Below are 26,874 nucleotides of genomic sequence, written 5' to 3' on the forward strand. Positions count from 1 at the left end.
AAAAAAAAAAAAAAAAAAAAAAAAAACAGAGTGAGGTAGTGCGTGTTCGCAAATGAAAATTAAGTCTGACTAATTAATTCTACGCACGTTACGGATAAGGAAGTGCAAAAGTGAACGAGATCTCCGACGCTGGCTACACGACGTGCAACAGTGAAAACGATTGCTATGAAAAAAAGTGCACAGCGAGTTTCCGCTTTCGTGACTTGAAATTATAGAAGCAAACTTTGTTAATCCTTGTATACTAATCGAGATTTTAAACGGTATACGTTGTATGCGCATGACGTAACATTACTTGTTAAACTTCATCGGAGTAAAAAATTCGCTGGAGCTTAATGTAAAAGTTTATACCGAGTTTCCTTCAACTTTGAAAACCAGGTCGGATTATTTATCACGTGACTGGCAGGCTGTGACTATATTGCTCGTTAGTTAGAAAGGAGTGAGAAGAACGTCATGAAAATTGTATACGCAGAAACTCAGTGGTCAGTTTTCAGAACGCTCAAAAGTTCAATGCATCTCCAATCCTCGTATAAAGTGAAAGAAAAATAATCCAGACCAATCTGTTAAGCCAACACGAGTAGTTACTTCCTTCTTAACCAGCTACAAGATGTTACACAGTAGGGATTCAATTCTGAGAGTATTATCAATTTATCTTATTTGACTGTAGAGCAAACTGGTCCTCTCATCCTCGTAGAACGTTTTAATGCGCGCGTTCATATAAATGAGAAAATCTGTTTACGTTTTACATTATAGAAGAAGACGAGTGTTCTAAAATAATATACACAGTGCAAGACACAGAAAGTAAAGCCTTGCAACGCATTACGGTACACGCGATAGAAATAATTCAGTGCCAAAGTCCTGGCACATATTTATTTTCTATCAATACGCACTGTACACTGTTGACAGAGACGTTTAACAGAGATACTCATGTGACTCGACGTATTCGAAGCGCAAGAACCAATTCACATCGTTGCGTTTAAGGAATCTCAAGCGATACGAAAAGCGAGAAATAACCTGCCGGAACACTTTCCGTCTCTGACCTCTTCCGGCTCTTTAAATATTTCTTCTTATTTTCATCTTCCCTAACACTTACTTCATAACGCCATAGCTCCAATCGTATCCGAATGAGAGCACGTATAGTATAAAGAGAAGCACAGTTTAACATAGCAAAACGTGAGTCTCTCGATTAATCTCGCTGTTCGACGAAGAATTTAATCCGCGACACAAATCCGTAAAGCGCTCAGAATTAAAAACAAAGTAAAATTGTTATTAGTCACCGAGAGAGCGAAAAGCAAAATTTTCAAAGGCCTACTTAAATATGGCTTTTCTCGTACGAATAAGCAAATTCGGCATATATCTCATATGAATTTTCATCGATCCTCGTGGACGGTTCACTAGGTATATATATATATAATTCCTCCTGTCACTACCTCTGGATCGGCCGAACAGCTGCCGCACCCGCTAAGAACACGTCGCATTTCCGCTCGCGAGACGATGATCTTGCTCAGGACAGATGTACGTAAACTTATTCGACGTTCCTCTTCCTTGGTAAAGAGGATTCCGGGTATAGAACAAAGCGGCGCAGCATCTCGGATACATCGCGGCCGAATCTTTTCAAAACTGGGTCACAGCCCGAGGTTCGGGATGCTGTGGTACTCGGATCTTCGCGGCTGCGATGTGCCAACGCGCAGCGGCGTTGTCTTGCAAGCTCAACGCGGCTCGCGGACTGTTCCATGTGTTCGCTCGCTTCTCCATACGGTTATTACGGTCCTCGAGTTTTCACATTATTTTTCAAACTTTCTACGCTCACGCGACACGTCCTGCGACTAGCCGTCTCTTATCTTTTACACGAGACTAAATTAGGACTTTACGAACGCATTAAGATACAGAGATACAATCTACAAGCAGCGATACATACGAAACGATGAAAAGCACCTTAGCATTTAATCTTAAAAATTATTTACAATTTTTATTTACGCAGACTAAAGCGTTCTCGGAATGAATAATTTAAGAAGCTCAAAGCTCTTTATATAAAGAGACTAAACGAGGATACAACTTTAACGATCCTCGACACATTGAGATTCGGTATATAAGTTAGGTATCTTCGAAGATACTCCCGTGAATTCCTGAGGCGGCTGTTTAAAAATACATATGTGCTTTCGTACGAGCGGCACCGTTCTTATACATAAAAAAAAGACTCGCCACGAGCACGACGTATGTTTATCAAGTGTCACGCAGTCTAATAGGGTCCATGGAATGATTATCCAAAATAAAAATAAAAAAAATCACCACCATGGACCTCCGTTAATTAACTCCGTTACAATAGTCACAAGAGTCTCTAGAGTCGCTGCAACAACGGAATACTATAGTACAATTTTTTTCCTCGTATCTCCACGACAAGCCGATCGGGACTAAGTATACGCTCGGGAAAAGTATCCGGGAGAGCCGAAGTATCTTGGAACACGAGGACGTCGTACCGAGTCTATCGATTTGCTCTCACGAGCAAGATAGACGGACGAAATAGAACCGGCTTCCGCATTCCCAAAACATACTTTACGATAGTTTCGTATCCCCATTGGGATGCAGTTTGAAAAATGAATGATGCACCTTCCCAATCCCCTTGGCAGTTACAGCCAAGCTTCGGCCCAGGATGTAATAGGACGCCAGGAAGGATGCGAATCGTCCAAGGTGATTGGGGGAAGACGAACGATGAGAAGAAGCAAAGGCGACTGCGTGCAGGATAGAGAGTCTCAGGGACGTGATGCGGAGGTCCATTATTTCTGAAGGTGGATGCGTGCAGAGTAATATTAATGCAGTGCAACATGGCGTGGCAGGAAAAAAAAGATCCTTGGGACTAACGACGATCTAAAATTAATACAGCATCAAATTCATGCTGCGTTGCGACACGCAGGATCGTCATTCATACAATATACATATATATATATGGTATAACCTTGTTCGTATATCAACGACAGAAAAGTCACAGCCCAACGACAAATTCGTTATGATCGCTCGACGCCGGTTTCTTAATTGACCGTTAAACTCCTCACGGAAGTCTACCGTGCGACGAGTACGAGTATAACGGAACATCAGTCGGCTGCGTCTGGCTTGATAAATTCTCGCGACTTCAAGTGCTGAATAACCGATGTACAATTTTACTTCCGTCTTTCAACGATAAGCAGCTCTGTACCACCTCACCTTGGCAGTTTGAGGCTCGATATCCGTAAGTCGATGCGCACGGGGTCTTTCGGGCGTTGGTCCTGGCATCCTTTGCAGCCTCTCCGTGGAGGAGGACGATGATGAGGATGATCCAGGCCTTTGGCCCGGCTTTCCACGCGCCAGGATGACGGGTTGCGTGTACACTTTCAGGGTTGAATCGTCATTCTTCAGAACGTGTCGCTGCACTGCCTGTTGTGATAAGCAGTGGGTTAATACAAAATTTAATATTTTAGGATACTAAAACTCACGAATAATCGGTTCGTCCAAGACGGATTATTTAGAGTGATGTAGAAACGCGAACTAGACGCAATATCCCAGAGTGGGAAGTCATGATTGAATTGCGTGTGGATCGATAGGCTACAGGTCTTTCCAAAAGTCATTTTACAACGGCCCAGTGTTCCTGTTTACTCGAATATACGAATCTTACGGTCATTTATCAAACTGTACTCGGCAAGTCAAAGGTTCGTGTCTCAACTGAATTGACGCGCAGGGGAGCCCCAATTCGTTCTCTCATACAATCGACCTTGCTCGCTCGGCCGGGTATTCGGACTGAAGAATTTAATTCACGTTGTTCGCGCGTAAACGGTACTTTAGTTCGATCGATTCGCGTGGATCTTACGGTTTATGTCAGGCGATCGGTATTTAGACAGACTGCGAGTTAGTTTACACGTAGAAGCCACGAAATCGAGGCGTTCCTCTATGATGTCGAAAATATAGGTTATGTGGCTCGTTTATATATTATAGATTAATGGAACATCCGTCTCTTGATAATATCCAACCGAAAGTCGAGCTCGTATGTCGTCGCGATCATTTTTTACTTGACTACGCCATCCGCGACTGAGGAGACAGAGAAAAATAAAAATGTAACAAAGATTCGGCAAAAAACTGTAACTACATCCGTACCTTCCTCTTATGACGTAGTACGTAGTATATTCGTATAAATGACGATAGGTTTCCTAGCTGGTTACGAGAAATTATGAAAAGTTATATTTCCAGCAGAGATGATAGTCCAATTTTTCTTACCGTAAAGATGTGTTCTTTTTAAATACGCGGGTTTTGTATAGATATATTGTGCCGATGAAAAGACGTATTTTTACGCGAGGGTATTTTTAGTATTGCGTGTCATTTCACGTGCGGATGGAAAACAATAGGATTGTTAGTTAGAATTGGTATTGAGGTTTACTGTTAAAAGCATACAATATGGAAATTGATGAGGTTGGGAATATTTTGAGAAACTTATGCGTTTGATGAATGCATTTTATTAATTCTAGATGACATTCTTAATGGAATCGAAGTAACGGCGTTAATGATTGCAGAGAAAGAAGTTGGGTACATTTTTTTTAGAGATAAAATGGAGGATAGTTAGGATAAAGAAAAATAGTGACAAATTTCCTGAGGTTTTTCTTTTAATAAAGTTTTAAAGGCCTTACGTGCTTCTAAGACTAGGAAATATCGATTTTTTTTTATTATTGAAATTGATGAAAAAGTTTTTCATTCTTTTATCGTAATAGCAGAGTCGATACTGAGAGAGGAAGAAATATATGGTCGACGAGGAACAATGGCAGCAAGATTGTTACGAATGAGGGAAATGGGTCGCTTATTTCGGAGGATATGGTCAGAGAAAGTTTTGTCGCTGGGTGGCACGTTTATAAATATATATTCGGAAAACTATTGATGCGTGGCAATACAGTGTAGTTGAAAAAAAGAAGGGTTCAGAAGTAGAGGGGAAGTGTATTTCCGGCATAGATACTATTAAGCCAAGGTCGGAGACCCGATTGATAAAATACAGCGATTGTAAGTGATTGAAAATCGGATGTTTGTCACATTTCGTATTAATTTAAATACTGATTAATAATTATTGACATTTTTAGTATTCTGGCCTTCGCTGACCAACGGCTACGATAGGTTACCAATGAATGTAAATTATAGTACTAGAGAATATGAATAATATTACTTAACATTACGCAAATTGAGAATAACATAATAAGTATTCATAGATCACAGACCATTGTGTTTTATAACGCGAAAAATTTAGAAATTCCAAGTAATAAATAGTTTTAGAGAATTTCAATGTAATGTATAAATACATACAATTACCTGTGAATGCAATTGGTAAATTCCAAAGGGCTGCTTAATTTTGTTTTATAAAGTATTAGTCACTGTTATATTTTGCGTCAAGTGAAGAATTCATAAAACTCACGGTTTTTACTAAGCACTGACATGACTTCCATTCCGTAAACTAAGCTACAGGTTAGAATCGTGAGGACGAACGGTATTTACATGGGACCGACAGCTGTTAGAGGAAACAAACTTTTTTCATCCCAAGGAGGGAGAATTTTTCACGATGATTATGGTTTCGCAAACAGCTGCAACGCACCGATCGACTAGCGGCTTTACTTCCAGAGCGTTATTATAACTATGTAGCGGTTATGTCATGTGTTCCGATTGGGACTATACGCACTCACGACGATATCAACGGAGGAAACCCTTTACATACTCCGCCATTTAGCATTTATCATCTACTCTCGTACACTTGCAGCACAACGCTTAGGGGACTTTGTTCACGCAGTTTAATAGTAGCTACTAACGAAAAAGCTCTCAGACCGCTGTAATCGAGCGTCTTCATTCGAGCCTCATAATATTCACGAGAGCAAATAAGGCCACGTAACGCAAACTGAAACTGTACTTGCATGCTAATAAACAGAACTGGTCCCATGTGTATATATCGATGCATATGAGATACGTACTTGTATGTAGGATTACCACTCCCGAGTTGAGAGACACTGAGCACACAACTTCAAAGCGAGAAGTACACATTTGCCGGGCACATATTTTTCCTTCTTGCGGTCTACCGAATGTCCCGTAATTTGACGCGAGCCTCTGTACTACACCGTACTCGTCTCGAATGCATGACTGCTGTTCCCGGAGCAAGACGCACCTTGATTTCCGTCGAATTAACCTTCATTCACGACGAAAGACGCTGTTTTCGATACGCTGTCAGTCAACCTGCCCAACCTGACCTGTTTCGGTCGCGCGACTGGGAAAAAGTGCATGAGGATCTCCCTTGCGCATCAAGTATGGCGCAGGAAAAAATCCCGCCAACCATTGCGAGTCTGAGTAGCGGGAGTATTTAAAATGGTTATAGGTGTCTCTAGCAGTCTAGAGTGAGACAAGTTGCTCGATGGGTTATCAAGAAAATTTTTATTTAAGTCATCTCAATGTTACATTGCTCGTTTGCTTACAGATTATACTTTATGTGATTTTCCTTCTATGAATTTTGTTCACTCTTCTTGGTCGTTATCAGGTTCATTGTTTTTTGTCGATGCTTTTCTTTCGGGACGTACATAATTTTCATTAATCGTTGTCAATAACTTTGACATAATGACGGTTTCTGCATCGTACGAGTTATCGACTTTTAACAGATTTAAACACGTTTCTCGAAATTCATCATTTAAACTCTGTTTCACTACTGTTGCTAAAGCTGAGCTTAATAAACGACAATTGCGGAAGTCATCATGTAATTCCGTGTGATTCGTATAAAATATCTCATTGCCGCAATAGAACATCAGTTTGATGCTCGTATTATTTTGTTGTAAGTGAATTAATTCTTTTATTAACGAACTTTTAAATTCTTTCAGATTCTCCGTGAATAACTTGTACTGGAAAACAAGAGTATTATTGTTTCATATTTTTCTAACATGTATACATCATTCTTTTATTTTAACTATTATTACCTTTATTACAATCGACAAATAGTCGTCTAGGAAATAATAATTCTTAAATAATTCTTCGAGATGGGTTTGCCTTTCAAACACCCAACAATTTTGACAGAATTGTAAATTGTATGCATCTCCATTTTTTTCTTTAGCACATCTTATTAAGAAAGAAGCAACTGCAATATCACTAGGTACTAATCCAGCGAACACTAACGGATTAAATACAGTGTCTAGGAGGAGTACAACATTCCATATAATTGATCCGCAATTAGTTACTTGTACCATGTAGAAACATTCGTTTTTGAGTAATTCAATTTTAAGTTCATAATTTGTAGCTCTCTCTACATTTTCCTGCAGGGTACTAGCGGTAATAAAGTATACTAAAACCTAAAAACAGTCTATTCATCACATCATTTTATATCTTTAACAAATAAAAATAAATACCAAAGCAAGGTACCTTTGACACTGTATTCTTTAATAATTCAACCGACAATACCAATTCTTCGTTCATCCTTTCTACAAACTTCAAAACTTAAATCCTTGTACGATAAATAAATATGGACGCGTTTCGTAAACACATTAATGTTCACAGTGATGACCGATAAATGTAATCATTGATTTAAAAAATATCATTAAAGACAACGTTATGAAACTGTGATGCATCGAGATTATTGAGGTAAGAATAAAAATCAATAAACAAGGTCATATTGTTGTAACAGGATACATGTAAATATTTCTCTACGCCACATAAAAATGACTGACGTAGGTAAGGTTAGAGGCATCCGTAAAGTGCTGACCTCTGTCCGAGGAATTCGGAAATAGATAACAGCTTATCCCTCTCAACGGATAACACCTGTCGTGCCTTTGCAATAAAGTAGTACGCGAATACGAGGCGTACATCGAGTAAGTGTTGATAAATTTCGTGCATTCTATTACGGGTGGGTCGAGTGAATAGGAGTGAAAAATATTCATGTATCGCCGGTGACAATAGTCCCAAGTATCGTAAACAGTAACAGTATTCAAAGTTCTTCCTTTTAAGTGCATCTTGTTCACCGTGTGGACTTTATTTTGTTGAATTGTCCCCACGAGAAAATCGAATGACAGAAGACGCACGAAAAGCTGATCCTAACCTCCAGGAGGGCCAAGCGGCTCCACCGCGTAAGATTCGTCATCGGTGAGTGTCTCTATTTATGAACAGATCTAAGCTTTAATATTCGCGCGTCATGTTTGTATAGTCGAGCATGTCTTTCTCATTTCTTTTATGTGATGACCGCAGGGAAATCGCGTTTAGCTTACAGTAGTTGATGACGCGTGCTCCTTGGAAACACCGTACGCTCTTGTTGAACCAATCAGAGACTCTCACGAGTCGCCTGACCCTTTGTACAACCAATCATAGACGTCTGTCAATCGTTTGATTGCTGCGTATGAAAATCTATAAACATTGCTACGTTTTGAACACGCGTAAATTATTGTTTATCAAAATGAAAATTATTTGTTATGCTCCGAGTAAAGCTGATGTACTGTTTTCTTTAAAATTTTTAGATACAATACAGCAGGATTCATTTAACCGGGATATTCAAATGTTTTAACAGTTTTCGATAATTGGTTTGTGTCCATCTTTCATTTATACAAATAACATTTATTGTTTCATATAGAATAGTTTGGTGATAGATTACAAATTTTATCTTTTTTTTTAGTAACTTCCTTGGGCATTATAATAACAATGTTATATATTAAAAAGACTCATTGGTGGAAATTGTATGTTCATCGCATTTAGCAGCATGTCTATACAGAATCATAGTTTGAAATGTAATAATGGGGGATTAGTAATAACGGTAAGAAAAATATAATTGGTATATAAAAGTTCGTTTGAATTAATAATGGTTGCATCCTTGAGACTCATATATATTTATGCAATGTACTGGCAATTGAATCTAAGTTATTATTATGAAAAGATTTATTTTACTTTTTTATGTTTTGTTCGCATGGATAAATGTACACACTACTACCATGTACACTACGAGCATGGAAAATAACATACTTAAATATGTATGTACACAAGCATTCATTTTTCCACAGAAATTATCCAAGCAATATAGAACTCTGTTTAAACCTTCGTAAATAGTTAAAACTCGTTGTACTTCTTTTATTTTATAGTTTACACGAATTTATTTTAAATCTTTTAAACTATCCTTTATCGTATCTTTGCGCGAAATTCAAATCAAACGTAGTTCCGCTTGTGCGTAGCACCCGACATTGTCGTGCTTTATAACTAATCTTGCTTTTCGAAATTCGTGAAATTTAATTCGAACACTAGACATAATAATAACTTATTGCCAACAGATAACACCATACATTTATCGACTAAACACTAATCAGTTAAGCAGGCAGTCGTAACTGCAAAAACATGTCCCTGATGCGCAATTTGCGACGTCAGTGTTGCACGCAAAGTTGTAATGATACTACGAATTTATACAACGTAGCTAGTTATGAAAATTTACAAATCTTACGAGATATCGAAAAAAAACAATTTTTTAAAAATTAGTTATACGATGAATGCGGTTCATATGAATTTTTAATAAACACAATTTAATATCAACACAGTCAATGACCCGATGCACGTTTGATTTTGCGTTACACACTATAATTATCAGCATTATGAGTGTAATAGTACTTTTGCACTAGCAATGATTACATAATCCGATTCGATAAAAGTTAATCCCAACAACGTAAATAACCACGTGAACAATCTTAACGTTAATATCAAATGCCCACTCAAGTCTGTGAAACCGTGACTATAATAACACCGTGAAGAAAATTAATGCTGGCATGAATTTCGGGCAGCTTGATCGTCGTATTGTCGAAAAACGATCGAAAAAAAAAAATCCGATTTCAATCCGATTTAGATTTTACAACGTACAATGATAACCGAAAGATGATAGTTATTGACCGTAAGGAGTAAAATTCTCCATTGTTTACACATCGTATAATCAAAGTTGACGCTTAAATCCAATTATCAAATGCTTTCACTCTATCACGCAAGTTATACATTTCGATGGATCGCTACAAGATAACTCGTATCTTCGGTGTGAAGATTACGTGCTTCCCAATCGTTGTGAGAGGCGAGTTAGCTTGACCGCCATTCGCGAAGATCAAAATTCACGAAGCACGATCGTCACATCCAGCAGCCACGCGTCGTACAGGTCACGATGGGTGTATCTTGGCCAGAGGTCAGATAAACGTCAGCAAAGAGTATATGTAGGATTGAACGATCAATGATAAATATATATAACACGTGGAAAAGGCAAGTAAACGCGAAAGCATTTCTCTCGGTTGACCAGTTTACAAGAGGAATGTTTCGTGTCCTGGATATTATTGGCAGAGATCCAGCAGTACCTTTTTATTTTTTTTTTTTTTATTTTTTAACCTAATCCTTACGGAGAGTGCAGCCCCGACTAGCAGTTAAAGTTAAATCACCCGAATTCGAGTGGGTCCCACCCGTCTGAAATCTGCTTCTGGCACTCGTTTCGAGGAAACTTGGCAATACGGTAAAGATCTCTTTACTCACGATCGAGCTCCAGTCGTAAATTTCGCAAAATTTTTCGAAAAGGAGTAATCCTTGTTCTATGTAGTAATTAAAGTGCCATTGTGATTTACTTTAATAAATATTATACATTGCAGTCGATTTTTACTTGAATCATAACCTTGTAACCTGGTACATACCCATTGTCTAATATTTTAATCTTTTAATGGCGATAAGAAATTTAACTTCGGATAAGAGGCATGCGAATTAGATTTATATTGATATCATGCGATTTAATGAGTTCCGCTTACGTACGTTGATACGAAGAATTTTACGCACGTGCCTCTAACGGTGACATAATACATTCAATTATTTGCTTAGGAAGTTTAACGTGCTTGAAAATGTGTGTTTTCGGTCAATTTTATTGGCTTTACTATAGACCCCTTGTCGAAGACGCTAATTAGATGGAAAGTAAAATCAAAGCGTCTGTATATTTAATATATTCCGACGTTGGCAATTTACCTATAGTATATGCGTAACCGATGTGGCTTGTAACGCGTTGTTTGTAAAATATTAAGTCCAGGTATACCAGTATCCTTACGTTCCAATCGTTGCAGTCGATTGGGTATCATTGTATTAATTTCCATGGTACGTCACTAGTTTAATCCAGCGAATGACCTTTGCATCGATTAAATAATTAGGTATCAGTAAGTCGTTTCTTTGAAGTCTTTATAATCGTACGTATGCTTTTTTTGATAAAACATTTTCATTAACGTTCTATGAATGGGTCATGATTATCGATATAATATATATACACCTACTTGCAGAAAAAATATTTATAGTGAAAGTCTTGCGATAACGTCGATTAGTACAGAATCTAATAAGCGGTGATAAGAGATATTTAATATTTGAATATTAATTGCATCTCATCAAAATATTCTATTCTCTGTACGAATCTGAAAAAAAGAAAGTCCGAATCTCTCGCAGGTAAAAGACCATGCGCGATTGTCCGATAAGCTTCGAAAGAGAATATTTTGCAGATTCAATAAAATCTACGTACAAGTCACGAATAATTAATCATACGTCTCTTGAATGATTATCAGAGGCGTGCTCGGAAAGTATGAGTATAAATAAATATAGATTATGAATTATTCGTAATTAACGTAATGCATCGAATGTACAATACATATAATGAATAGATGTTTCTTTTATTCGTCAATTTCACGTCTACCTCTATTTATCGTGTCCTATATCCTATGTACGTACTAAAGCTACGCGTCGCAGAGTGAAGCGTTTCGTTTCGTTTACTTCACCCAGTAAATTCCAGTGGGCGGTCCGAGAGTGTTAAAATATGAAATAAAAGTGTCTATTCCGTAATGATAAATTGATGTTATACGTACCACTGATATCCCTAAGAGATTGAACAGTAAGAAGTTAATGTCGAGCAACGCCACCCGAATGGAATGGTCACTTAATACGTCGTGTGCTGTACGTAACCCTGATAAACGAAAGTCGATTCACACATAGAAAGACGACACGACCCCTGAACCATCGTCCGGTCATCCGGACGGTGTCACTTACTGATTCAAGACATACGCTGTAATCGTCTCTTCGCCTTCGTCAGTCTTTCGTCGTCGGACCGCAGACACGCCAGCAAGTGCAAGGAACATGTATAAGAATAGATATTTCGATACTGCATAGGAAAGCAAAAGAGAGGACAGCGTCGGTGCCAGGAGCTACCGGAAGGAAGGATCTTGGTAGTGAAGAACCCGGAAGTAGAGGAGCGACGTAAATATTGGAGGAAGACAAGGTGTACCGAAGGAACTAAAACTTCGCAGTTTCAAGAATCCTACCACTGGGTATGCTACGGGGTCTTCTGGATGCAGTCTTCGGTACAGCATCCCCTGCATGAGTCTCTCGCACGATCATCCGTGTCATTCAGAGTTCATATCATTAACGTGAACCATTCTGTATGGGAAAGACACTCTGTCATTGAAGCTACTTCTTGATAATTGTTTCAAGGCTACTGCATTTTCTGTGCCCTGATCATCCCTGCTGCTGGAATTCTCTTGTGCGCTTGGACCAGGACATTCCTTCTCGAAGCTTTGTCCCCTGGAGGGAGGTTATTGTTTGTGATTTTTGTAGGGGTGCGCGATCTTATTGCTCGAGCTCCTTATCCTTGGGGTGAGTAGGCGCTTCAATATGAATTCTGTCGGGAGTCTAGGCAGGGGGTTGCTTCCTGCTACTATCGAGGGGTTATACGTCAAGGGAAGTTATTAGGGGTTTATTTATTGGGTATGATAATCATTTTCATCCGTTTTATCTATTTATTATGTACTGATGGTGATGGACGACAGTTTACATTTTATTTTTCTCTTTGATCATCCGTTAGAGATATATGGATAAGGGTTGATGCTTGTTTTTTTTATCTTAACTGCATGGCTCTTTTAATATTTGCTTATTGTGGTTTTCTTTTTTGGGGAAGGATTTGACACGTTTTTCTTCTCTTTTTTTTTTTTTACTTTTAAGTATGTCATTCAATTATGGAATTATTCTTACGCCGCGACGACGTTGAATAATTTAATTATATTATTAGGATAAGGGTCACTTCTTTTTTTTTTAATTTAAATTATTTTCTTTGTCGGATATTTCGGGCGATGTCATTTTTAAAATACTTTTGGTATTTCTTGTTTCTCTCAGCAATGCTACCTCTTTGCTCTGAATGTATTTTTCTTTTGTAATATATTATTTTATTCTCACTGGATATATTTTTTTTTCTTCTTCAAAGCACTCGAGAAGCAATACTAATGTAGTATACGCATCCGGAGTATTTTGGTAAAATTTTTTAAGGATTTGATGCTTACGTGCTGAATACATTTGATCGCTGAGTCGATCTCAAGAATTGCTTTTCGATGAAAAGATAAGAGGAATTCCAGAAGTAGAAGCACAGTCTACGATGGCACGAAGTGACCTTGATCGGAAATAGAGAAAAAAAAGCCTACAATTAATGGGGTTTCGTCGGAACTAGGCCATTGCTTGGAAGACACGTGAATGATAAGGGACTTCGGGATGTGAATGTGTGTCTAACGATATCGGGATAAGGGTCACGGAATGTCGCTAGAGATATCGAGATCTCTAGTTCATCATTGACATTTCTTGTTCGCGCGTTCTTTTGAAGGTAACACCTACCGCGAGGACAGACAGCAATCAGATCAACTAAGTCCGGCACGCGAAGTTCGTGAAAAAGAGAAGAAACTCGAGGCCGAGATGTCCGAGGGTGATCTGGAATCCGGGACTCCGGTGAGTTTCGTCGTAGGCGATCCGGATCCCAGTGAGGAACTTGAAACAGAGGATAGCTTTCCCAGTGATGGAAATGATGGAAGTCTACAACAGCCTATCATACCTGGACTCGCTGAGCGCCGCAAGCGTCTCAGGTGAACAAGATTTTCTATATTTTAACATTGCGTTGGTGCCATTCATTCTCAACTGTATGACGTACAGTGTCATTAGATTTGAAAGAAATTTTTCACTCATATACGTATAACCGTAATTTTATTCTTATGGGACGAATAATGTTTCTAACGTAGCCATAGAATGTCTTTTGATTGTCCCTTAAAAGTCGCTGTAAGTGTTTAGACATTATAAAAATAGTACGTACGATTAGGGCAAACTTCACGTTTAACCTGTCGGTAATGCATCAATTATGTCTCATCAGCGCCATTCAGCGCGTACTACGTATTGAAGTTCTTATTTACGTTCTATTGGAGCACGTGCGACGCTCTTGGTAAAGAAGGATACACGTGGTCGCATGGAATAAGTGGGGCAACGTTACTTTACGTTCATTGGATCTCTCACCTCGGTTGGTATCAGCTGATGTAGGCAACGCCATGTTTTATGGCTTGTATTGCAAAGTGCTCGAGCACTTGATAGCCATGGACAATTTAACTTTGTATAAGAACCATTATACCCAAGAAAAGTTTATATTTTATGTATTCCTCGAGTGAAATTTACGACTGGGAAACAGAAGCCACGGTTCTACGTGGTACTGCCATTATTATCTCTATGAAAGCTGTGTCAACGGTCATTTTAATTAATTGTTGATTCAGGAACCTGTTTTTGTTCCTACATTTTTTCCTGAATCCAATGACCCTCTAGTACAGATATATTAATCAGCTGCAATAATGCTTTACCAGGGATTATTTATTCTTGCCTTGAAAACAAGTAGGCTAACGTTTATTATTCAAATTCAAGTAAGTGCAAAATTATTTGACTTGTATTTTATAAGGAGTGCAGGAATGGCTCTTTCTTTAATATTATAATGAATGGTAACTGTCACAGAACTCTAGACCGTTGTTGCTTTCTTATACGAACGTAATAAAGGTAGGGGAACTTCTTACTCAAAGGAAAGTGCTAGCCACCTCATCAGGAAGTCGACAGTGACCGCCAGTCTCGTGTACAGTGCAGATGTTTTTTTACGTTTGAATTCGACCGAACTCTTTAGAAATCTAACGGCACTTTTTCACTGTTCAAGTATCGGCATATTCATTTCATTCATTCGGTTAACATGTAATCTCCTAAAAAGATATGATAACGATTTGTTATTGGAAATTAGTCACAGATAAAAAAGGGTATAACTCTATTTTCGATAATCGATAATCAAATTTCAAATTATTCCAAAGCTCGAACTCGATAGAATATAATTTTCTGTCATGATTATAAAATTCTTGCAATGCCTCGTTCACTTTTGCTGAAATAAAAAAAAATATTACGGATTCAGCACCTTCTCGTTTTCGTTATACTTTAACTGGCGAGAATTTTGCTTGCGACATGCATGTTTGTCATTGCTGAGCACTAGCTTTATTAATTTTTTTATGTAAAAAATTGTATCGCTGCCTAAAATTCAATGTTTACTTCAAATATTTTCTTGAAAAAATAACATCAGTACGTGATTTGATAGTTTTCAATTTTTCTAATTAAAAAAGACCCTCAACCTTTTTTTTCTTTTAACAGACCTTAATATTTTCTTCATATCAAAATCCCTCCAGTCAAAATGTTTTCCGTAGATCGTAGTCAAATTTGTCATTTATTTTACGCAAATCCAATGCATAAAAAAATCTTATTTATCATACGGAATCGCGATGACGCGAGTATCATGTCAAAATAAATACGACCAAGGGTTCATTCTCAAGGTAAACCGGCTGATTTATATGATGAATAAGAAGCATACTGCTTGAAAGAGTAGGAAAAAAAGTTCTCAAGAATTGTTCTTACCGGCAAATAGCCGTAGCTGATTACAGTGCCGAGGAGATAGAGTACGGGTACGCATCTATTGAACGGATGTACAGTATAGAAAATTTATCGTATGAAAGCCGTGGACGGAGACTTTTCGTATGTGACTGTCAAAAGTACAGTGAAGTACAAGTGAAGTGAAACCATTTAAGGGATTGAGATAAATTTTCAGCAAAGTGGATGCAAACACTGTGACTCGTAAGGAGGACGTTGAAGATCGTCGCCCAGTTGTGAATTCGTCGTCGTTTTCTAATGACGATTGCACGAACGCGCAGGACACCTCGATATTACCGATAATTTGGAAATCGCTTAGGTGGTTCTCTTCGTTAATTCGAGATCGAGTTATTGGAAGCTGCAAAATGAAACGCATCAAGAGATTCGTCCTGGCGGAAAGCACGGAAAAAGATCCGATCTGGAAAAGTTCGGATAATCTGTTAGCAGGCGTCGGTAGGATCGTTACCGAAAAGACCGAAGAAGAACCCAAGGAAGTCGTTAAAGTGAAGCAACTGGATATTCCGCAGGGGATGACGTAATAATATGCGTTATCAGTGTTTTTATTGAAATATCGAAAACACTAGAGTACAACGTGATAAAATTCCCGATACTCATTCAACTACTTCGTTACAATCATTCATATCTGATTTTAACAGCCGATAATAAATTAATATCAATATTGTTATTATACAAATAGGATACTTATCACGTTATACAATTAGTGGGATCGATTGTAATTGTTCTGCAAATTTCAATATTAATCATATTTTTCAATATTAATCATAATTCATATTAATCATCAAGAACAACGTAAATCACGTAGAAATTACAAACTTATAGATCGATTTGTCGTTAATCTCTTCGAAATTCTTGAAGAATATTAATTCTTTGAATGGATAATCGTTTTGATTTATCTGTAGATTCTGCAGTTATTCGGCATTTTAAGGCGACTGTTTATATAATCTTGTGACGTCTGAGAAAATATCAATTCTTTTGGGATATTTCCGAAGGCTGTGCCCGTGACCAATGGTCAATGAGCGTCAGTGAACGAGATTGGGGAAAGATAATTGGTTGGAATTTATAAAACTTTTACGTGTCATCCGTTTCGTCCACTTTTACCGTGTTATTCGTATATTTCGTGTGCCCGTAGTACAGTACCTAAAATTATGCGTATTATAGATTATTTCTTACATTAATACACTTATAACGGCAGTGACTTTACAATATAAATACAATACCGAAAAGTTATCGAATTATGAAAAGGTATACACTTGTTCATTGTTCACTAAGTCTTGTTCATAGTGTTTCCACAATTTTCATTTAATCATTAACCTAGATTTCCTTGGGGTATTTAGCGTATCCTTATAAAAATTGACTAAACGTAATATCTCGATGGAAGTCGCGAATGAATGCTGAGAGAAGAAATTATTGTATTGTCTGCGCAATAAGATCGGACCGTGAAGCTATTTCGTGTTATCCATTTGAAACAAGTACTTTCTCTTAACAATTTATGTCGTTTCGTACGCACTCGTTCACGAGGACACTTTACTGATCTTTGGCTATGAGTTGTAATTAGCAGTTTTTGCAAAAATTAAAATTATAACTCTGTGCCCTACTGCTCCAAGGCCGGAAATGTTGTCTGCTGATGGTATTAAAGGACGCTAATACGTTTTGATGATTTATCATTGATTTTCAATCGGCGTAAAAATGTATTCACGTAATGTGACAATTCTTGTTATATTACGTCACGCATTTTTTTTTTTTTCTTCATACATATCGTATTTACGATTTTGTACTGTATCGCGTCGTTTGTATGTATTATTTATATTTTCGAAAATAATTTTATTCACTATACGTTATACTTATCCCTGTTTTTCGTTTCCTTTTCACGAATAGGCCCAGCATGTCGCAGGGCACGGTGATGATTCAAACGCAGAGCCGCCAGCAAGAGAAGGATTTCACTATTGCGACACCTGAAGAATTCGTGCGTCGTTTTGGAGGTACCAGAGTCATCAATAAGGCGAGTAAACGTGACAGAAAAATAAGATAGCAATTTTTAATGCACTCTTAGTCATTTGTTGCGGGTAGACTCGATTTATTGTACTATACGGAATTGCTTTTCCGTGTGGAATTTTAAAGGTTAAACGAGTAAAGTAGTTTCTTGCACGCAGGTATACCGATATTTTGAATTTGAATTTACGTCACTGTACATTGTAGAAGTGGCGTAAATGTAAATATGAACTTTGTACCTAATGATCTCCGGACGACACTGATTGGTATAGCCTTCGTTAAGAGTGTGACCTTGCAAGAGAATGAATTATAAAAACTTGTTATTTTACAGGATAAATAAGGAAAACTTGGATGTATTAGGATTCTTACTTCGTACATGTATTTGAACTTTTCTCTAACTACTTGATTGTTTTGACCTTTAACTTGAAAGTTAAAATTTTTTTTTTATTCCGCATTGAAATATTTTTACTAATGTAATTTCATTTTTTTTCTTGTTCAGGTATTGATTGCCAACAACGGAATTGCTGCTGTAAAATGTATGAGATCAGTTCGTCGTTGGTCCTACGAGATGTTCAAAAACGAACGCGCCATTCGTTTTGTCGTGATGGTCACCCCGGAGGACCTGAAGGCTAATGCGGAGTACATAAAAATGGCTGACCAATATGTACCTGTACCTGGAGGAACGAATAATAATAATTATGCTAATGTGGAACTGATCATAGACATTGCAATTCGAACTCAGGTACATGCCGTATGGGCTGGTTGGGGTCATGCTTCAGAAAATCCTAAGCTACCTGAACTGCTGCACAAAAATAATATTATTTTTATCGGTACGTTTTCTGATCTTAGCGATAAAATTGATATGGGATAATTAAATGATTTATTTTATTACATTGATTTTTATTTGCTTATGCTCAATGCAGGACCGTCTGAAAGAGCTATGTGGGCTCTTGGTGATAAAATTGCATCGAGTATAGTCGCTCAAACCGCTGAAGTACCTACATTGCCATGGTCTGGTTCTGAACTGAAAGCTCATTATAGCGGAAAGAAAATTAAAATATCGTCGGAACTTTTCAAGAAAGGATGCATATCCACCGTGGAGGAATGTCTGGCTGCGGCGAATAAAATTGGATTTCCCATTATGGTGAAAGCCAGTGAGGGTGGTGGTGGTAAAGGAATTCGAAAGGTTGAAAATGCCGAGGAGCTTCCTGCGTTATTCAGGTAATCGATTGTGAGGAAACTCGATCTGGTTTTCTTGATTAATAAATACTAGAGCTTTTCGCTTTAATCAGATCGATTTAAATATACATTCTGGCACTTGCAGACAAGTGCAAACGGAAATTCCTGGTTCTCCTATTTTCATCATGAAACTTGCTAAGTGCGCTCGTCACTTGGAAGTGCAATTACTTGCCGATAATTATGGAAATGCTATTTCTCTATTTGGTCGTGATTGTTCTATTCAGAGGAGACATCAGAAAATTATTGAGGAGGCACCGGCTGTTATTGCGAAACCGGAAGTCTTTGAGGAGATGGAGAAGGTTAATTTTAATTTCAAATTATTCTGTTATTGTAATTCTTTTACTCAGACTTAATGTTATGCTTTTATTATTTTTGCGTTACAGGCAGCTGTTAGGTTAGCTAAGATGGTGGGATACGTAAGCGCTGGCACCGTCGAATATCTTTACGATACTTCTGGCAGTTATTATTTCCTGGAGTTGAACCCTCGTCTTCAAGTGGAGCATCCCTGTACAGAAATGGTGTCTGACGTTAATCTACCTGCGGCACAGCTTCAAGTAGCCATGGGTCTACCGCTTCATTATATCAAAGATATTCGTCTTCTTTATGGCGAGAGTCCATGGGGAGATAACTCAATTGATTTCGATCAGCCGCGGCATAAACCTCAACCATGGGGCCATGTTATCGCCGCCCGTATTACTAGTGAAAATCCTGACGAAGGGTTTAAGCCAAGTTCTGGAACAGTACAGGAGCTAAATTTCCGTTCATCAAAAAACGTATGGGGTTACTTCTCCGTAGGAGCTTCTGGGGGTCTTCACGAGTTCGCTGACTCGCAGTTTGGTCATTGTTTCTCATGGGGAGAGGATCGTCATCAGGCTCGTGAAAATCTTGTTATCGCTCTCAAAGAATTGAGTATCCGTGGTGACTTTAGGACCACGGTCGAGTATCTAATTACTCTCTTGGAAACAGAAGCTTTCCAAACAAATAATATTGACACCGCTTGGCTCGATCTTCTCATATCAGAAAGGGTTCGAAGTGAGAAACCAGATGTTTTACTAGCTGTTACCTGCGGTGCTCTACATATTGCTGATAGAACTATCAATGCCGCCTTTTCTGGCTTCCAAGCGGCACTCGAAAGGGGTCAGATACAAGCTAGTAATGATTTAGACAATGTGGTTGATGTGAGTTTTGCATATATTTTTTATAAAAAGCCTAGATTAATAAGAAAATTTCAGTTCTAACTGATCCCCTTTTTAATATTCTCTTTCATTCCTAGGTGGAGTTAATCAATGATGGATATAAGTACAAAGTACAAGTTGCCAAGTCCGGTCCGAATACATATTTTCTTGTGATGAATGGTTCCTATAAAGAAGTTGAAGTTCATAGTCTATCCGATGGTGGTTTATTGCTGTCTTTAGATGGTGCCAGTTTTACAACGTACATGAGAGAAGAAGTGGACCGTTACCGTATTGTGATCGGAAACCAAACGTGCATCTTTGAAAAGGATAATGATCCTTCTTTATTGAGATCTCCGTCTGCTGGAAAGCTCATAAATTTCATGGTCGAGGATGGCGGTCATGTTGAAGCTGGGCAAGCCTATGCCGAAATTGAAGTTATGAAAATGGTGATGACTGTTACAGCCGGTGAAGCTGGTAGTATATTTTACGTGAAGAGACCTGGTGCTGTCCTTGATGCTGGTGTGCTAATTGCTCACTTGGAATTGGACGATCCGTCTTTGGTAACGAAAGCACAAGAATATACAGGTCAATTCCCAGTACCAGTTGTACCGGCTATACCAGAAAAGTTAAATCATCTTCATGCAAAATACAGAACTGCCTTGGAGAATACTCTCGCCGGCTACTGTTTGCCTGATCCTTATCATTTACCAAGATTACGTGAACTCATTGAGAAGTTCATGTATTCTCTCCGCGATCCGAGCCTACCTTTACTGGAACTTCAAGAAGTCATTGCAACTATTTCCGGAAGAATACCCATTTCCGTAGAGAAGAAAATCAGGAAACTGATGACTCTCTATGAGAGGAACATCACATCTGTACTTGCGCAATTTCCGAGCCAGCAAATTGCTGCCGTAATCGATGGACATGCAGCAACACTTTCAAAGAGAACGGAAAGGGACGTGTTCTTCCTTACGACTCAGGCGATTGTTCAGCTAGTGCAAAGATATCGTAATGGTATACGTGGTAGAATGAAAACAGCCGTACATGAACTTCTTCGACAATATTACACCGTAGAAAGTCAATTCCAACAGGGTCATTATGATAAATGTGTGTCAGCATTGATAGAACAGTTCAAGGATGACATGGCGATGGTAACTGCGACAATTTTCAGCCATAACCATGTGACAAAGAAAAATGTCTTAGTTACTATGCTTATAGATCATCTATGGGCAAATGAACCAGGTCTCACTGATGAGTTAGCCAGCACCTTGACTGAATTAACTAGTCTCAATCGTACAGAACACAGCCGTGTCGCCCTAAGAGCTAGACAAGTCTTGATTGCTGCTCATCAACCAGCTTACGAACTGAGACACAATCAGATGGAATCTATTTTCTTGTCTGCTGTGGATATGTACGGTCACGATTTCCATCCTGAAAATCTTCAGAAACTCATTTTGTCGGAGACGTCCATCTTTGACATACTTCATGACTTCTTCTATCATTCTAATCGTGCTGTTTGCAATGCAGCTCTTGAGGTATATGTACGCAGGGCATATATCAGTTATGAATTGACCTGTCTACAACACTTGGAATTGTCCGGTGAAATTCCTTTGGTGCACTTCCAATTTTTGTTGCCAACCAATCATCCCAATAGGCAGAATCAATCCTTGATAAATCATAGAACCGGAGCAATGGCTGCTTTCGAAGATCTTGAACAGTTTAGTCAGTATTCTGATGAAGTTCTTGATTTATTGGAGGATCTCTCATCACCTAATTCGGTATCAGCAAAAGTGTTGGAGGCTGTTGAAGCGGCTGGCAGCGAATCACGGCATAGCACATCCATCAATGTTTCATTGAGTACTGGCGTTGAGACTGGACCAGTTGAAGTTGGAGATAGACCAGTGGAGCCTGTACATATACTCAGCATTGCCGTGAAGGATAGTGGCAATGTGGATGACGCTACAATGGCTAGAGAATTTGGTGACTGGTGTGCTACTAATAAAGATGAACTTATTGCACGTGGTATACGAAGAGTGACATTTGCTGCCCTTAAAAAGAGACAATTCCCAAAATTCTTCACATTCCGTCAAAGAGATGGATTCGTTGAAGATAAGATATACCGTCATTTAGAACCCGGTTGTGCGTTCCAATTGGAACTTAATAGAATGAGAACATACGATTTAGAAGCTTTACCTACATCCAATCAAAAGATGCACCTTTACTTGGGAAAAGCCAAGGTAAGCAGCCAGTCAATTAATCGATCATAAATGGAATAGTTCATGACTTTAACTATCACTATTATTAATTTATTTTCGTACGTTTGTGCTATAGGTTGCCAAAGGACAGCAGGTTACAGACTACCGATTCTTTATACGTTCGATCATTCGCCATTCGGATCTTATTACGAAAGAGGCAAGCTTTGATTACTTGCACAATGAAGGTGAACGTGTTTTACTCGAAGCTATGGATGAACTCGAGGTGGCCTTTTCTCATCCACTTGCCAAGCGCACTGACTGCAATCATATTTTTTTAAACTTCGCACCCACCGTTATCATGGACCCTGCTAGAATTGAAGAGAGCGTAACCAGCATGGTTCTCAGATATGGCCCACGACTGTGGAAACTACGAGTTCGTCAGGTAAAATAAAATACTAAATTAATGTGATAAATGTACTCTTATCTAGGACCTAGAGCAATAATTTATATCATTGTCTTTAATGATCTACAGGCTGAAATAAAAATGACAATTAGACCAGCCCCTGGAAAACCTACATCTTATGTACGACTTTGCATTGCCAATGACAGTGGTTACAGCATCGATTTACATCTGTATACTGAAGCCACTGATCCAAAAACGGGTGTGATTCGTTTCGAATCTTATGGTTCTTCTGCCTCAAGTCCATTGGGTTACAGACCTGGTCCTATGCATGGTTTACCAATTTCTACACCATACCTCACAAAGGATTATCTACAAGCTAAAAGATTCCAGGCTCAGAGCGCTGGAAGTACGTATGTCTACGACTTGCCTGACATGTTCCGGCAGCAGATTGAGAAAGCTTGGGTTAAGTACATAGAAGAACGACCTCAGTCTGGTAAATGTGAAAAGAAATGTATACATTTGCAACTCCATGCCTGTCTATTTTATTTAAAAAAAAAATATCTTTTTCACACAGAAAATATAAAGGTACCTAGTCCAGTGATGGATTGCGTTGAGTTAGTATTGGACGGTGACAATCTTGTGGAGCAAAAGCGTCTCCCTGGTGAGAACGACGTTGGTATGGTAGCTTGGAAATTCAGCATCTACACACCAGAATATCCAACCGGAAGGGATATAATTTTAATTGCCAATGACTTGACACATCTCGTTGGTTCATTTGGTCCAAGAGAAGATCTTGTATTCTATAAGGCTTCTGAACGATCAAGGCAGCTTGGTATCCCACGAGTTTACTTTTCAGCAAATTCTGGAGCTCGTATTGGTATGGCTGAAGAGGTACAATCTGTCTTGCTTTATTTTGTTTGCATTCCTCGTCTACTGCCTATACAAAAATCATGATTAATTACATAATTTATATGAACCATTTTTCAGGTCAAAGCTGTGTTCCGCATTGCATGGGAAGATGATAACGAACCAGAAAAAGGCTTCCGATATATTTATCTAACACCCGACGACTATGCTCGATTGGCACCACTCAACTCTATAAAGGCTTCTTTGATTGAAGAACCGAATGGCGAATCACGTTATAAAATTACAGATATCATTGGCAAGGATGATGGACTTGGTGTTGAAAATCTCAAGTTCGCTGGTATGATAGCTGGTGAAACATCTAGGGCATACCAACAGGTAAGTGATAGGTTTTGCCAACGTAAGACTTACATAATAATTGGAGTATTCCACTTGTTTAACATTATACTTTTCTTTACAGGTAGTTACGATATCGATAGTGTCATGTCGTGCAATTGGTATCGGTTCATACCTGGTACGTCTGGGCCAGAGACTTATTCAAATTGAAAATTCACATATAGTTCTGACTGGTTACAAAGCGTTGAACTCTGTTTTGGGTCGTGAAGTATACGCCAGTAATAACCAATTGGGTGGAACACAGATCATGTATAACAATGGTGTCACTCATGCCACGGATCCAAGAGATCCGGATGGTGTGGCGACTGCACTAAGATGGCTTAGCTATGTTCCTAAAGTTAAAGGCGCATCACTTCCTATCCTTCCTGCACCACATCCCGATCCAATTGACAGGGAAATTGGCTTTCTGCCTACAAAAACACCGTACGATCCAAGATGGATGCTCGATGGTAGAATTTCATCGAACGACTCTTCAACCTGGGAAAGTGGTTTCTTCGATCGGGGATCTTGGCTTGTAAGTTGAAGCTATATTCATATCAATAGAAATCATTGTTCAGCGTAATTTTTGATAGATTTATTAGAATGATAATTTGCTTTCAGGAAATTATGAGACCGTGGGCACAAACTGTAGTAACAGGACGTGCAAGACTTGGCGGAATTCCATGCGGTGTAATAGCCGTGGAAACGAGAACTGTAGAATTACATCTTCCAGCTGATCCTGCAAATCTTGATTCAGAGGCTAAAACGGTTTCTCAAGCTGGACAGGTATGGTACCCTGATAGCGCATACAAAACTGCTGAGGCAATTAAAAACTTCGGTAAGGAAGAGCTGCCATTATTCATATTTGCCAACTGGCGTGGATTTTCTGGTGGTATGAAAGGTAAGACAATCAAGGAATATCCGTTCATATAATTAGCACAATTCGTATACTAACTTGTAAAATGTTTCTTCTTCAAGATATGTACGAACAAATATTAAAATTCGGCGCATACATCGTGGATGGATTGAGAGAGTACACGAAGCCAGTTTTCATATACATTCCACCAAGTGGAGAGCTCCGAGGAGGATCTTGGGGTGTGGTAGATCCCACTATCAATCCACGGCATATGGAAATGTTTGCTGATACCACAAGCAGAGGAGGTGTGCTGGAGGCTGAAGGAATCGTAGAAATTAAGTTTAGGAGTAAAGACATTCTCAAGACGATGCACAGGGTAGATTCAATCATCATTAGCCTTAAGGTAACTACTATTCATTCATCTTTTTTCATGACGTTGTCTAACATTGCTTAAGGATAAATATTTAATACAAATTTCAGGAAAAACTCACAGGCACAATCTCCAGTGAAGAACGTGCAGATATAGAGGCTCAAATTCGCAACAGAGAAAAGTTCTTGGAGCCGATGTACCACACAGTAGCTGTCCACTTTGCAGATCTTCATGATACTCCTGAACGTATGTTAGAAAAAGGAGCTATTCAGGAAATCATTCCATGGAGGAGTGCACGTCGGCTCCTTTACTGGAGACTCAAACGTAAACTTCTCGAGGAGGAGGTCAAGTGTGAAATATTGTCAACGCAATCAACCTTAGCAGTGAGAGCAATCGATGCGATGTTGAGACGCTGGTTTGTCGAGGACAAAGGAGCCACCGAATCCTACCTTTGGGATCAAGATGAAGCTGCTGCAACTTGGTTGGAAATTCAAAGAAATAATGAAGGCAGTGTTATGAGGCGCAATATCAATTGCGTAAAACGAGACGCTCTAGTGACCCGAATCAAGGAATCGCTCGAAGACTATCCGGAAGTTAGGCTGGATGCTGCTCTCGAAATTGCGCACAGATTGCAACCTGCAGAACGCGCCGAACTGCTACGGACTTTATCTCAATTGGAAGCTTCCGGTCCAGAACATCACAACGATTCTAGTTCTTCGTCTTAACTCTGTCCATATCACAAATTTCCTTCGTATCCCGATATACCTGGTGTATGTATCTCTATTAGTGCATATTATTTGTTCAAATACTTTGTGATATATCTCATTATTAATGTTAACTTTTCAGGAACTTGTAGTACCTTACAAATTTTACATTTGTCTAGAATGAATATTCTTATCAGAAAGGAACGATTCGATAGCCCATCATCTGTTGACATTGATGATATTGATGAATAATTTGATATCATTAATGCCATCTAGCGATTACGATAATTTGTACATCTCTATTATGTAATAACATCATGCGTGTAACTGAGAATATAGAGAGATTATATATTTATTTTTAGAAGAAAGTGTAAGATATTTATTAGGCGACCTTGTACATTTACTAAAGACAATTCAGATTCAACCAAATCTTTTATTTTCATTATTTTGTTTTTCTCATATATTTATTTAAAAGGAACTCCAAGTAATCTTCACACAATGCTAATTTACTTTGACGTCCTGATATATGTACAAACGCTCCTAGTACTTTCTCAGTATGCGATTATTTCAATGGTCCGTCTTAAAGGTGTAATACAATTTTGTACACAGGATATGCTCCAAAGCATTGATTTTCTAGAAAAAATAAGTCTTGTTTATTCTACATTATCATCCTTTCTTATGGTTCCAAGTCGGAAACATGCGCCGTTTCTCTACATACAACAACACGGTAATGTCATTCATATATTCTTCATTATAATTTCATTATCTATAATAATTAGTTTAATTAACACGAATTAGTACAAATTTTATATATGCAGACTGCTGAATATAAAACATCGCAATGCAATACAACTTTCTTCTAGAAATTCTCACAGCCGAAGACGTGAAATCTCAATGCAGCACGTATATCGTTATATAAGAACGAAAATAACAGGTTTATAACGA

The 26,874-nt window shown here is 38.5% G+C and overlaps 3 protein-coding genes across 22 annotated transcripts in view; 1 reads left to right on the forward strand and 2 right to left on the reverse strand.

The window, feature by feature from the left end:
* Positions 1-11,927, reverse strand: part of LOC107264808 (GTPase-activating protein CdGAPr) — a 22,144-nt gene extending 10,217 nt beyond the window's left edge. The window contains exons 1-4 of one of the 11 annotated variants that reach the window (XM_025082003.1): positions 5,964-6,289; positions 5,314-5,343; positions 3,196-3,405; positions 2,605-2,777 (exon numbers count right to left, since the gene is read on the reverse strand). In XM_025082003.1, coding sequence (XP_024937771.1) covers positions 2,605-2,772 — 168 coding nt within the window. In that variant the 5' untranslated portion in view covers positions 2,773-2,777; positions 3,196-3,405; positions 5,314-5,343; positions 5,964-6,289. The other 10 variants (XM_025082004.1, XM_025082002.1, XM_025082005.1 and 7 more) reach the window with 10 other exon arrangements.
* LOC107264758 lies at positions 6,403-7,602 on the reverse strand. Of its 3 annotated transcripts, none has more exons than XM_015733358.2 (3): positions 7,390-7,602; positions 6,951-7,293; positions 6,403-6,875 (listed from the first exon to the last, which is right to left on the reverse strand). In XM_015733358.2, the coding sequence occupies exons 2-3, from the start codon at positions 7,215-7,217 to the stop codon at positions 6,498-6,500; spliced, it is 645 nt and encodes a 214-aa protein (XP_015588844.1). In that variant the 5' UTR covers positions 7,218-7,293; positions 7,390-7,602; the 3' UTR covers positions 6,403-6,497. The 3 variants fall into 3 exon arrangements, with proteins under 3 accessions (XP_015588844.1, XP_015588841.1, XP_015588842.1); XM_015733355.2 differs by having other exon boundaries at positions 6,951-7,319; XM_015733356.2 differs by having other exon boundaries at positions 6,951-7,330.
* On the forward strand, positions 7,700-26,540 carry LOC107264756 (acetyl-CoA carboxylase). Of its 8 annotated transcripts, none has more exons than XM_025081998.1 (18): positions 7,700-8,106; positions 12,157-12,347; positions 12,478-12,639; positions 13,634-13,889; positions 17,635-17,758; positions 18,248-18,578; positions 18,672-18,969; positions 19,073-19,286; positions 19,371-20,165; positions 20,261-22,399; positions 22,494-22,799; positions 22,890-23,253; positions 23,335-23,651; positions 23,748-24,002; positions 24,085-24,534; positions 24,621-24,900; positions 24,978-25,258; positions 25,336-26,540. In XM_025081998.1, exons 2-18 carry the CDS (start codon positions 12,317-12,319, stop codon positions 25,948-25,950), a joined length of 7,218 nt encoding a protein of 2,405 aa, XP_024937766.1. In that variant the 5' UTR covers positions 7,700-8,106; positions 12,157-12,316; the 3' UTR covers positions 25,951-26,540. The 8 variants fall into 8 exon arrangements, with proteins under 8 accessions (XP_024937766.1, XP_015588838.1, XP_015588839.1 ...); XM_015733348.2 differs by lacking the exon at positions 7,700-8,106 and having other exon boundaries at positions 12,099-12,347; positions 25,336-25,995; positions 26,072-26,358; XM_015733352.2 differs by lacking the exons at positions 12,157-12,347; positions 12,478-12,639 and having other exon boundaries at positions 7,704-8,106.
* Positions 26,541-26,874: the final 334 nt, after the last annotated feature.

This window comes from Cephus cinctus, unplaced genomic scaffold (assembly GCF_000341935.2).
Source record: "Cephus cinctus unplaced genomic scaffold, Ccin1 Ccin1_scaffold0191, whole genome shotgun sequence".
Classification (NCBI taxonomy): Eukaryota; Metazoa; Arthropoda; class Insecta; order Hymenoptera; family Cephidae; genus Cephus; species Cephus cinctus.